At 50.1% G+C, this 13473-nt stretch overlaps 1 protein-coding gene across 1 annotated transcript; it reads left to right on the top strand.

Annotated features, from left to right (window-relative positions):
• Window positions 1-1252: 1252 nt before the first annotated feature.
• Window positions 1253-4734, top strand: CEBPA (CCAAT enhancer binding protein alpha). The gene has a single exon (XM_043986209.1). The coding sequence runs from the start codon at window positions 1587-1589 to the stop codon at window positions 2655-2657; it is 1071 nt and encodes a 356-aa protein (XP_043842144.1). The 5' UTR covers window positions 1253-1586; the 3' UTR covers window positions 2658-4734.
• Window positions 4735-13473: the final 8739 nt, after the last annotated feature.

Below are 13473 nucleotides of genomic sequence, written 5' to 3'. Positions count from 1 at the left end.
AAGAATCACCACTACCTTTAGACCTTTCAGAAATGCAGTGCGCCAGGCTACTCTGTCCGGAAACTTGACTCCCCAGACCTCCCCCTCCCCCCCCCCCGCCCCAATCTATCTTCTAGAACCTCCGGGTTTCATCGCAGGTACTGATTTCTTGTTTTGAAAGAGAATCTTGCACACAAGGGACGCGAGACCTCCCCCTGCCCCCTTGGCCTCCCGGCTCCCCTTTCCTCTTCTTTCCCTGAGCCACCAGCCAGAGGAATACTCAGCCCCTACAGTACCTTGGACTGTCAGAGAAGTTTTGCTGGACTCCTTATCAGTACGCCCCAGCACTTAACCTTTCCAACAGGTTCCAACTCAGCGCGCTGGTTTGGCTAATCTTTTTTTTTTAATTCTTTGAGGTTTAGGGGAAGGGAGGGAAGACACATTTTGCTTCCAGAAGGGAAACTGAGAGTAGTGAATTACTTTTTGACACAATGGAAATTCTTCCTTGCTCCCTGAAGTCCACCCCAGTATACGGAATGGGCTTGCATGTGTCTGTTTACACTGGTGGTGGTTTGTTAAGAGAAACAGCACTCAGGGAAAGTGGGCGTTCTGCAGCTGCACCTCTCAGCCGAGGGGCTGGGCTCCGAGCCACACTTCCCCCTTACAAAGAGCTAAAGAGTGCAAAGGGGTGTAGGGAACGAGACGGAGAGGGGACAAGGGCGGGGGTAGCTTTCTTTCTTTTTTGTTTTAATAAACATTTTTATTTAAAGTCTTGAGCTACAAATTCTATCCTTCCTTCCCTCCCTCGGCTCCCCTCTCCCTGAGGCAATTATGTAAAATATTACCATATTAGTTATTTTGCATAAGAAAACTTGAATAAAAGAAAAAATGAAAGAAAGTGAAAATAGCATGCTTCAGTATGTGTTCAAATCAATATCAGTTTTTTTCTTTGGAGGTGTATAGTATGCTTCGTGAGTCCTTTGGGATTGTATAGGATCGCTGTATTGCTGAGAATGTCATTCATAGTTCTTCATCGAACAGTATTGCTGTCATTGTGCACAACGTTCTCCTGGCTTTTTTCACATTACTATACATCAGTTCATATAAGTCTTTCCACGCCTTTATGAAAATCAGGTTAAGATTTTTTTTTTGAGGAAGGCGCTAAGACCCAGGGAATCTAAACCTGCCACCGGTGGTCAGAGCTTTCCAGCAGGCGTTTCTAGTGTCCACTAGAGGGCGATTTCGAGACTATATAATAGCAGTGGGGCGGGAGTCGAGCCATTAGCGATTAAGGGCGGGCAAGCAAGGGGACACTGGCTGGGAGGCGCTCGCAGGGAACCGAGGGGAGGGTCGGATCCGGGGTTGGAGGGGCGCTGGAAAAAGAAAAGGGTACGTAGCCCCACTCATCTCTCTGAAATCTGCGAAAAGGAAGGAGGACGTTGGGCTCTTGTTGCTTCCCCCGAGGAAGCCAATTCCCCTCTCTTAGTCCCGGCCCGGGTTGATCGTGTTGGTTGTTGGCGGCCGCTGGGCGTTCCCCGAAGTCCGGGTGCCCGTGCAGTCTGGATTCCCGGAGCTGGTCACCATGCCGGGCAGAGTTTAGCTCCCCCATGGAGCAAACCAACTTCTACGAGGTCGAGTCCCGGCCCCCGATGAGCAGCCACCTCCAGAGTCCCCACCACCAGCCTAGCAGCGCCGCCTTTGGCTACCCCCGGGACTCGGTCCCTCCTCAGCCCCCCGCAACACCTGCAGCCGCCGCCGCCTCGGAACAGCTGGGCGACATCTGTGAGAACGAAAACTCCATCGACATCAGCGCCTACATAGATCCCGCCGCCTTCAACGACGAGTTCCTGGCCGACCTGTTCCAGCACAGCAAGCAGCAGGAGAAAGCCAAAGCTGCCCTGGCAGGGGGCGAGTTCGACTACCCTCCGCAGCCGCATCCCGCCGGCCACGCCATGCACGGAGCCCACGGGCCTGGGAGCCACCCCCACGTCTATGGCTGCATGGCTGCGGGCTACCTGGACGGCAAACTGGACCCCTTGTACGAGCGCATTGGGGCCCCGGCCTTGCGACCACTAGTGATCAAGCAGGAGCCCCGGGAGGAAGACGAAGCTAAGCAGTTGGCGCTGTCCGGCCTCTACTCTTACCAGGCTCAGCAGCAGCAACAGCAACAACCACCGCCGCCTCCTCCAGCCCACCACCACCACCATCACCACCACCATCCAGCGTCCCACCTCCAGTACCAGATCGCCCACTGCGGCCAGACCACCATGCACCTGCAACCAGGGCATCCCACACCGCCGCCCACGCCTGTGCCCAGCCCTCACCACCAGCCGCCGCAGCCATCGCACCACCCACACCCGCAGAACAGTCTACCCCCGGGAGGGGGACTCAAGATGATGTCCACGGACCACCGGGGTAAATCCAAGAAGTCAGTGGACAAGAGCAGCAGCGAGTACCGAGTGCGTCGGGAACGCAACAACATTGCTGTGCGCAAGAGCCGGGACAAGGCCAAGCAGCGCAACGTGGAGACCCAGCAGAAAGTGCTGGAGCTCACGAATGACAATGACCGGCTGCGCAAGCGGGTGGAGCAGCTGACTCGGGAGCTGGACACGCTGCGAGGTATCTTCCGCCAGCTCCCAGAAAGTTCCTTGGTTAAAGCCATGGGCAACTGCGCGTGAATAAGCGCTCCCCTCCCGCCAGCCCTTCTCCAGCTCAGACTCCCGGTGGCACTCAGGCCCTCGGTGGATTCCGTCCTTCAGTCCCTTCTCCCTCCGTGCCCACCAGAAGCTGGACTGAAGGACGTTACTTTGGAGGCTGGTTGGGTTTTGTTTTTTGTTTTTGTTTTTTTTTTTAATTTCAGACCAGACTGATCTCGACCAAGACAGAACGAGGAAATTCCGGTGCCATAAACCCTCGCTGGCTTTGATTCTCTGCCCCCTTGCCCCTCCTCCAAAGCCGTCCAGAATCGCTTCCAGTTTGAGATTTGGCCTTAGGTTGTTGTCTTCAAGTTTCTTTCTAATCGGAGGGGCGGGGGGCGGGGGAGAAACAGGGGGTAAGGGTGGGGGGCCAAGAAGGAGGAAGGGAGAGAGAAGCCCGGAAGCCAGGCAGCTCTAGTATTAAGTAATAACCCTGTGCCTTAGGAGCGGAGACGCGTCTAAATTGAAACTCTGGGATTCCAAGTGTCTTCGGAATGGAAGGAACAAACCATGTGCCTTTGTCATTTGATCTGGGGGTTCCCCATGTCCCTGCATCCCCAGACTACCGGGCCCCATTTCCCTCCCCACCTCTTTCTGCTTAGGAAAGATGCGGGATTCTGGGGAAAGGTTGTAGAAAGTGAAGCTCCTGCCATTCCGGGACTGGGGGTTCGGAGGACAGGTGATGGGCCTTCCCTTATAGGCCAGAGAAAGGAGGGTGAAGGAGGTAGGGCTAAGGGTAGAGAGAAGACAGAGTGGGGGACGGCTTGCCGGGATGCTGAACCGGAGAAAGGACTTGGTGATATTCCGATGCGAGTATTACAAAGTCCTTAAGAAGAAAAAGAAACCCCAGTAGCTTGGCTTTAAGCCTGTGGTTGCTGCCCTTAGACTTGTCCTAAAGAGGTGTTGAGCAGTGATCGGCAGGCAGCTCTCCCCATAGGAGAAGTGACAGAGGGGCTGAAGTCCTAAGTCAGCAGCTCCCCCCTCCTCCAAGGAAATGGTGTGTGAAGGGCAGAAGGGGTGGGGGAGTCAGGAGACTAGTGAAACTGTCCCCTTGAGGAGAGGGAGGAGGAATGAGGGGAGTTACTAAGCCAAACTCAGAGCAGCAATGTCTGTACTATATGTCGTGAAGTCGCAATAATACGAAGCACAATGAATAAACTCCTATGAGATGGGGGAGTTAGTTACAAGAATCGGCCCAGCCTGTTGCTTTCTCACTTGTTTGCAAGCCCCAATCCCAGGCTAGATTCCAGTTTCGCGGGCTGCAGTGTGACTGTCCACCGCAGTGTGCTAATGTTGCAGCCCCGTGCAATCACTTCGCCTGTATTTTTCACTCAGATTTTGACTGAGAGATTTTCTTTGTTGAGGAGTGGAAGAGAGCTCTCCAGAGTCTCCAGCTTCCTCTCCTTTTATTATTGTTGTTGTTTTCTTCTCCCTGAAGGGTGGGGAGAAGCTGAATACCCTCTACCTCTCTCTTCCCTTTGTGCCCCCTCCCTCTCTCCCCTGGTCCCCAGGGAGCAGCTCCCCAGAAGTGGTGCTGGGAAAAGGCATGGGGAGGCAGGTCACCTGACCAAAGGATTTGGGTTGAGAGAGGGGAACTTCAGAGATGGCCTAAGCTCCCTCAAGACAATCTCAATCAAGGCAAAGAGCTGGGCCCACGCCACGGAGCCCAGCCGCCGTCACCACCTCCAGACTCGGGTCCTGTGACAGTCAGGAACTTGTGGGAGACTTTTTCCAAAGGCACCCCCACCCCCAGCCTAGCAGCCAAGCATGTGCCCAGGGGAAATCAAGGCATGGGAGGGTGGGGAGAAGGAAAGGGCCAAATTTTTTTTTGTCGTCATGTTGTGGGAGAATATTTTATTTTCCAGATATGATGGATGGGAATTTAATGTTGCCTGTTTTATGTACAAAATATATATAAATATATAAATATATTATATATAAATCTCTATAAAAATGGGGCTAGGCGTCTTTTTAAGGCCAGAGAGAAACTACATGGGCACGTTGTTGAGGGCCAGGTCCCATTCCTCAATAAACATTACATATTCTTGATGTCAGTGAATCCATGCTCTGGCTCTTCATTTTTATCGCCGGCAGCCCCAGTTTCCTACTTGAATCTCCAGTGGTGGCAGCCGGGTTGCTCCCGGCCCCACTGGTTGGTGTCACTTCTGAATCAGTTTCCTAACAGTTGTACTGCAGGAGAACTTCCAGGACTCTGCTCCGGCAGAAATCTACTGGGGTGGCAATGAGGCCAGGATGGGTCCAACTCTTACTGGGGAGAGGGCAATTGCAGAGGCACAGCACTGTCCTCTAGAAATCAAGCAGTAGTAGGGGATTAGGGTCTTGGAAGTATTCTCTTCTTGCCCTAAATTAGGCTCTTGAGGCTGCTGCACAGGTCGGCGAGTTTCTATTTTATATAGCAATGATCAAGAGTGCCCCAAGACAGTGTGTTTCCTGAGAGGTGGTGGAAAGAGAAAAACAAAGGTGAGGGTTAGGGGTTCAGGCTGGTCATCTGACCTCTTTTCTCCTCCCTAACCCAAACTTCCACTCCACTCACGACATTCTCTAGCTGCAAGCTGTCTGTTTTGCAATTCCTCAGCCCAAAATACACTGCAAGGATCCACTCACTGTATCTGAAAGCCAGAAATTGTGGATGACTCCAGAGGTCAGCTCAGTACTGACAGAAGCTATCTGTGGCTTCCAAAGCAGCCCAGATGAGATGGAGATGGCTGAGAAAGGGGGTCCAGAGCCCTGTGGCATGGGGGGAGGTCAGGGGGAAGAGAAGGGGCTGAAATGAGAATGCCTAAAATTATAAAAACCTCAGTCCAACCTCTGAATAGCTGGGGTGAACAATTAATTAGCTGTGAGGTCCCAGTGAAGCTGGCTTCTCCTGCCTCAGTCCCAGCCAGGGCTCCAAGGTCATATACCAGTCCTGTTCTGGCCCCAGCTTGTTTGTTCTCATCCCCCTACCCAGATACTCCATGTCTGGGAGAGGAGAAGGTAAAGTCTAGTTAAATCAACAAGCACTTATTAAGCCCTACTATGTGCCAGACACTGGAATGGGGAGATACTCCTAGGCTAGGAATCAGAATGTAATCCTGGGCTGGAAATAAGAGACCCAGCCCTGGCCCTGGCCCTGGCCCTGGTCCTGGAAGCAGTGGGGACTCAGAAGGTGAGAATGAGAAATATCCCAAGTCTGTGGTAGAGTGGGCTGTCCCAAATTATGCTATAGAGTAGGCTGATGGTGGCCTCACATCCCAGCTTTCACCCTCAGATACAACCCATTAACCTATTACAGGCCACTCCACATGCCCTCTAGTCAATTAGGATTGGGCCTTTCAGGACATTTAGGGGTCTTCCATGTCAATGGCTAACTTTGGGCTGATTTTCTGTATCTAAATACCAGACCAAGTCTCACTGGCCCTCTCAGAGGAGAGGGGTTGAGGTCTTCCAGAAGGAGCAGGGAGCCAAGTAAAACTGACCCTGAGAAAGTTCTGGTTAGTCCTAATCTGGGTTTGCTTTTGTCCCCTCTAATTCAGAGTAGAATGAAACTGGGACAACAAAGCCAGCTTGTATGTGTCTGCCCCACCCTACCCCCCCACCCCCATCCAGAGCCAAGCAAATACTGCCTACCCGGGGCCACACACAGGAAATCTTAGAGTCATTTCCACTTCAGAATGAGTGTTTCTATGGCCCGTCTTTGCTGCTGTTTTGACGTGTCTTTATTTGGAGCTATTTCAGGATGAACCCTCTGTACCTGGAATTAAAACATTTGTGGGAAAACAGCACAGCTGGCTGGTCAGGTTTCACTTCATCATTGCTGCTTCCCTTACTGTCCCAACTCTATTCTACCTAATAGAAAAGCTGAACCCTGGTGCACAGCCCCAAAGGGAGCGTGCCCGCTGTCCAGCTTCGGGCTGCACACAGGCCTGCCTGGGCTGAAGCATTCCCTACCTGGTGACATACTTCATTTTAAATCCTAAAGATTAAATCAACCAGATACTTGAAAAAGTTGACTTTCCATTCTAATGCTCTGGACAATTCTGCCCACTAACATTTCTCCATCTACTTCTCCTCTTCCTGCTACCTCCTCGGTCTACGGCTCCCTTGAGAGAGCAGGAAAGGGGAAAAGAACTGAGAGAAAGAAAGAGGGAAAGAGTAGGAGAAGAGAGGAGAAAGTAGGAGAGGGAAGGGGGGGTGAAGAGGAGAAGAAAGATAGGGAGAAGATAGGAGAGGGAAAGGGGGACTAAGAAAGGGAGGAAACAGAGAGGGAAGAGGGAGGGAAAGAAAAGGGGAGAGGTGGAAAAGCAGGAGAGAGAAGAGGGGAGGAGAAGACAGAGGAGGAGGCTGCCGACAGCACTGGAAACTGGGGAGGGAGGGCAGCCTGACGATTTTCCTTTACAGGTCTCAGCTTGTTGAGCATTATAAAAACCGATACAGAGTTCAACGATCATTCCAGTTTTTCTTGTTTGAGAGAATATCCACGGGCTTCCCTGGTGCCCCCAAAGAACCTCCCACTGGATCAAAAGGGGGAAGGGGAAGAAGAGAGAAGATAGAGGCACACTCTTACACTATTTTCTTCTCTCCCCATTAAACTGTCTAACTTCAGTTTCCTCTTTTTTATCTTGAGTGGGCCCCTTCCCCCTCATCCCTTCCCCCCTCCCCCCCCAAGGAGAACTCTCTCTCCATTGATGCTCTCAAGGCCCAAGAAGGGTAGATTCCTACTAGCTGGGAAAAACTGAGGGAGAACAGTGTGAGTGTGGACTCCCTAGAAACTCAGGCTGTAGTCCTGAGCGACTAGTAGACAACTACTGAGATCCCCAGTCCCTGGGCTAGGACTGACAGAACTTCTGGTCTCTAACTTTAGGGAAAAGCCAATCCTTTACATGTTATCAGGACTAAGTAAAGGGAGGGTCTCCCTCCTTTCAGTATCTCAATGCCACCTTCATCATGAAATGCAGGACAACATGGGTCAACCCAGGCTGGACCACTCTCCAAAAAGAGGGCTCCCTTGGGACTGCTTGGAAAGAAGCCTAGTATCCAATGGTTCCTACAGGCTTGCTCACTGTTGCCTGAACAGAGACCTCTGACTGATTCCTTCATCTGAGAAATAAAGCTGAGTAGGCAGGAAGACCATTTCTCTCTGCCCACCTCATCCTTTGGGAAACAAGAATAGGGGGTTGGTTCTACTGTCAATTATTTGTCAGAGCTCTTCAGGACGTTCCTGGTTCTCCAGTTCTCTTTGCCCATATGGATGAAAATTCCAAGCTGGGAGCCTGAAGGAAGAAAACAACTCTCCTCACTTCTCTCTATTCCTCTTTTCATTTCTTCAAACTCTGCCACAAACTCACCTTCTAAAGGAAGCCTTCCTGACATTCCACCTGATTCTTACTTTTTTCGGGGGCCCCCTTTCCTGGTGTATATAGTTCCTTATGACTGGTACCCTTTCAGTCTATCTTTTCTATACATTCTTGCTCATCCTGTTTCCTCCATTAGAAGGGAAGTCCCCTGAAGGCAGGTACTGTCTTATCTCCTTGGTTACTCCACACCTTTCCCAAACCCCAGGAGCAGAGAAAAGACTGTTGACTGATCCCACAAGTACAGGTGGATACAAGATCTCAGAGGAAGCAAAGGCGGCACCTCCATTTCTCCCCACAAAAACCTTCCTGGTGGTTTAAGCATAGCCTCATGGATGTCATCCAGGGTCCTTATCTCTAGCATCTCCTGAGAATCTGCAAAGCAGGGCCTTGGCCGGGACACCTGCTGATGAGCCACCTATGACTAGGTGAGGAGTGTCAGTCCCTTCTAGATCTCCTGCCTCCCACTCCCAGATGAGAAACAAACCTGCCCAGCTACCTCCAACAGGTAGGCTTTGGAGGGGGTGCTGGGGCAGGCAGGGGGATTTGGAAAAGGAGAGGACAAATCTCACTCTCAGGTAGGCAGGGGGAAATGGTGCTGGTCCATGTTTAACATCTCTGAAGAAAGAAACTGTATGAATGACACAGTTTTCAGTTTACTCTATATTGACACTTTCTTAAGTCTAGACAATCAACAAAACAATAAATCAAGCCCCGATTTGTAGCATTTGCTGATTTCTTTTTTTTTTTTTAAGTGAGGCAGTTGGGGTTAAGTGACTTGCCCAGGGTCACACAGCTAGTAAGTGTCAAGTGTCTGAGGCTGGATTTGAACTCAGGTACTCCTGACTCCAGGGCCGGTACTCTATCCACTGTGCCACCTAGCTGCCCCGCATTTGCTGATTTCTGAGAAATGCCCGCATTGAAAATTTAACAATCAGCTTTCCCTAGCATCTAGCACAACCCCACATGCAGGGATATTAGCATCAGCCAACAGAACTCCACCTTGGTAGTATACTGAAAGCTAGTCTGCTTCCAGGGCAGACTTGCTTCTCCCCAGGAGCCGCAGAGCACAGGACAGGGAAGGATAGGGAACAGCAGGAGTTTTAGTCCTTAACTAAATACTCTGCCCCCAAGGCCTGAATTCCTGGGGTCTGTCCCAACTTCCTTAGTGGACCTGAGGAAGGTGTCTCCTTTTTCCCCCTGATAAAGAAAAACATTAAATAAAAAAATTACACCCTGAAAGTAACATTATGGCACTCAAGAATATGAAAGCCCAAAGCTCTTTTACCTTTACCCGCCTACTCTTCCTCCCACCCCCCAGATTTTCTCTGGCTCTCACCCACTTTTCTCTCTGTGGATGGACTGTTTGACGTAAATCAGCAGAAAAATAGGAAAGATACCAATTCACTATCGAAGCATCCCAGCCCCAACCCAGAGCAATTAAAAAGCCAGATGTAACTCTCCGGGAAAAAAATGGCGTTAATAATCAGAACAGTCTGTGAACTGTAGGAACCCAAATCCAGGAAAGCTATAGTTGAAACTGAGCTTTGTGTGTTTATCAGCAAAGCCACCTATGGTGTCTTATAGCATCCTATCTGCTGCCCAGGAGGTGCAGAGGGTATAGATGGAACAGGCAAAGATGCTGCCTTTGCCCTTTTCTAATATGAGCTGTGGGAGTGGGAGCTCTGGAGCCTGGTCACTTAGGAATAATCTAGGCAAATGTGGAACTTATTAACCAAACAGCTCCAGCTCACGGCCAGCAGAGCTTTGGCATCTGAACTGCTTTGCTCTGTCTTGCTTTTATTTTTATTTATTATTTTTCTAGGCTTCTGACCACACCCACTGGAAACAGGCCTCCCTGGGTGTGTAGCATCTAAAAACACCCTTTATTTCCACTCATTGGGCCAAATCCAAGCCTTCATCTTAAACCAATTGGATCGCCATCTCCCACAAAGCCCCCTCCCCTAGTCTTAGGGAGGACATGGAGTTCAGGACTCCTTAGAAAGCAGACCTCATTAACAAACAGAAAATTCCTGGGGCCTATGGAGAAATCGCCTCAGAAGTATATTTCATGTTCTAGTCAGCTCCATGGAAAGGTGGTAAGAGGGAAAAGGATGGAAATTTGATTAGAATGCTGGAGTTTCTCTCTCTCTCTCTCTCTGGATCTTTAATAATTAGAACTGAAGTATTGAATTTTTCTTCTTGAACATAAGAAAAGCCACCTGGGGATCACAGGAGTCCCCTAAATCACAGTTCCTATTTTGGGGGCTTTAGGTTCAGTGGGAGGTGGGAAACTTGGTTGTCACTTCAAAAGTTATGTATGAGCTCGGACACCCCATTTTCCCTTCAAAACCTCTTCCTTCCTGTCCCACAGAATAAAAGTACTGTAATCTTCAACCTTGATGTCTAAACAGTGGGACTGGATTGCTAGAGTTCCTCTCTACCATTCTTCAGACTTTCATTTTTTTTTTCCCTTTCTCATTTTTTCCCCAAACCCTTTCTCCTTCTCCCCTCTGTCTAACACTAAATTGCTCAGTGGACATGGTTCAGATTGCCATTGAATACAACCAGGTCTGATGAAGTAGGCAGAGTCGGTGGTGTAAGTGTGATTACAAGAACACTGAGAACTCCTCTCAAAAAGTATCACATTCAGTGGCTTGTCACAGTTCCAGGAATTCCAGATAGTCATTCCATTTTCTCTAGAAGATATCGCAGCTAAAATGGAAATGCCTTTTGTAAGGCTAACAAATCAAACCCTAACACTTGTGAGCACATGAATTAGCTTGCATGGCTAGTCTAGCTAGCCTCCAAAAGGAAGAGTCACCATAACAAAGGAAAGGAGGGAAGTTCTAAGGCCTCTGAGAAGGAAAGGTCTGCAGTGTAGGAGGGGGAGGAATTGCTGAAAGTGGGTTGAGGGGCAAGAAAACCGAGAGATCCGAAGATAAGCTTCTCCTCCCACCAAAATTGTGCCTGGAGAGAGCCCTGGGGAGCCTAAAGCATTGACTATTGAGCTCATCTATTTAGAAAGTGAAACAGAGCCCTGAAAGGGATTATCAGGATTTCTCCAGTCCTTTACAAACCCCATTCCAGGCCAAAATAGACAGATCACTGAGGCCCAAGTGAGTTTTCTGTTCATGGATTATCAGCATAATTGTTGTTATGGAGTTCCCTAGGTAAAAGCAGACTTAGCTGGAGCTCTTCTAGGTCTTAGAGACCACCACCACCACCACCACTAAAACACCTTCCAAGTGTAAGACACTTTACAGTTTACCGATTGTTTTCCCATCCTAGGTCTCTCACTTCTTCCTCAACAACATTTATATGAGACAGGCAGAGCAGGGATTACTGACCCCATTTTACAGAGAAGGAAATGAAGTCTCAGAGAAATTTGCCCAAGGTCACACAGCTAGCAAACATCATAGCTGTGCTTCAGAGGTAGGGTGCCCCACAAAGTCATTATGGAAGACCTTTTGGAAAATGTGATTCCCTGAGGTGACTGATTCAGGCCCTTGCCCTGGGACACGGCCTGAGAGTGAAAACACAGGGGCCAATCGATCTGTCAATAAGCATTTCATTAGTGCCTACTCTGTATCAGGCACTGCTCTGGATGATGCAGATGGGGGGGGGGGGCGATCCCTACCCTGGTCTAGAGAAACACCACTGACCCAAGTCCACACAGGCTACAACCCCCAGGTGGCCTCCATGTCACACCCCGCCAGCTCCTCATCTTGTCAAAAACTTCCCTAGAACTTCTCCCTCAACCCCGTGGCAGGTATTCGGCCTTTCCGTCCTCATCTGCGACCACCCACCCCTACCCTCAGGCCCTCACTCCTTCCTCCCTAGAGGCATTTGACAGCAGAACCTCCGCAGAAGGAACGCTTCTGACTCGCCGAGCAGCCAGTGAGCCTTCCCTGCTGTCGTGGGGCTGCACAAGGCGTCCCCGGCTCCAGCCCGACCGAGCACCTCCCCCGCCCCGGGATTCCTGCACCTCGTCTGGCTGATGAGGAAACCGAGATTGATGGTAAACTTCCCAACGTGCACGCCGGGCTCCCTTCGCCCCGCAGTTCCTGGTCAGGCCTTCCTTCCCTCCTGCCCAATGAAACTACGCCGGGCTGGGTGTTGTTAACGGGCCGCGCATGTGTGTGCTCTGTCTCTCCAGGGAAGGAAGAGCTATTAGTGAGATTAGACACCAGATTATGGCCAGGCTCACATCGCTGCTTGGAGTGATTTACAATTTGCAAACACATTTTATTTGGTTCCTGGATTTTGCGCGAGTAATTGCAGTGACTAAGCACGACAGGTCGCTGCTCCCCAGACAGAGCCGGGTGGCGAGGGACGGACTGACGGATGGAGCGGAGGTCCCCCTTCCCCTTCCGTTGCCCGCCGCGACGCTTTAAAACAGACCTATCCCGGGCATGTTTAGACCAAAAGTCCTCGCTAATTGGATTTTAATCTGCTATTTAAGATTGTCCGGGAGCGCGCGTTCCCTGCTGATTTATAGGGCAGTTGCACATACTAACTGCAACTTAATTGGCATTAACCTGAGAGGCGGCAGGAGGGAAGGGTATCGGGCTGGTTTTGTTTATTTGGTTTGGTTTGTTGTTTTTAGGTTTGGTATTGTTTTGCTTTGCTTTGTTTTTCCTTCCTCACAAAACAGAGCATGGTGTAATCGGATGAGTGCTGGTTTTGGAGTCAGAGGACGTGGGTTCGAATTACAGCTCTGGCTAACAAGTCACCACTTTCTTCTGTCTCCGTTTCTTTTTCTAGATAATTCCCTAAGGTCCATTCTATCTCGATGTCAATGATCCAAGCGTACTTGGGCTCTCTTTGACCTCCTGCTTGGGGCCTATAACACTATGGGCTAGTTCTACCGGTATGCTAGGTGCTTAACTACCCACCCACTGCAAACCTGTTAAGGGCCCGGGTCGATCCCAAAGAATTTGCTCTCTTTCTGGGCCAGACCAGTATAGGAAACTCTCGGTGTGGAAATAGCTCTGATTGGCAGCTCATGCGTAATTTGCACTGGGTTTTTCTTCGGGGTTTTGTTTATTTGGTGGGGAGGGGCAACAGTCAAATTAAGTGACTTGTCCACACTGTACACATGTAGGATGTGTCAGAGGCGGGGCTTGAACCTGGGTCTTCCCGATTCCCAGGACTTCTCACTCTATCCGCTATCACACAATGCTTTTCTTCTGAGATTGCTGCTAAGAAAGCACTCCCCAGATTTTAAATCTGTATAAATGGGAACCCCAAAGAGAGCTTGTCATGAAAAACAAACAAACCAAAAACCGAATGTGGAAGAAAGAGTACTGGCCTCAATTTGGTTCTGAAAGAGAGTGATCTGAGCTAGACAGGGGGAGATGACATGCAAATGGAAGCTGCTGCTCTTCCCTCCAGAGGAGGAGGTATGCAGGATGATGTGTCCTTGGCTCCCCAAAGGGGAC

The sequence above is a fragment of the Dromiciops gliroides genome, chromosome 2, assembly GCF_019393635.1.
Source record: "Dromiciops gliroides isolate mDroGli1 chromosome 2, mDroGli1.pri, whole genome shotgun sequence".
Classification (NCBI taxonomy): domain Eukaryota; kingdom Metazoa; phylum Chordata; class Mammalia; order Microbiotheria; family Microbiotheriidae; genus Dromiciops; species Dromiciops gliroides.
Note: the sequence above shows the minus strand (reverse complement) of the source record. Positions and strands in the feature narration are given on the sequence as shown.

What these genes read in the sequence shown, in the direction of transcription:
- CEBPA (XM_043986209.1), top strand. Translation starts at nt 1,587, where the DNA reads ATGGAGCAAACCAACTTCTACGAGGTCGAGTCCCGGCCCCCGATGAGC.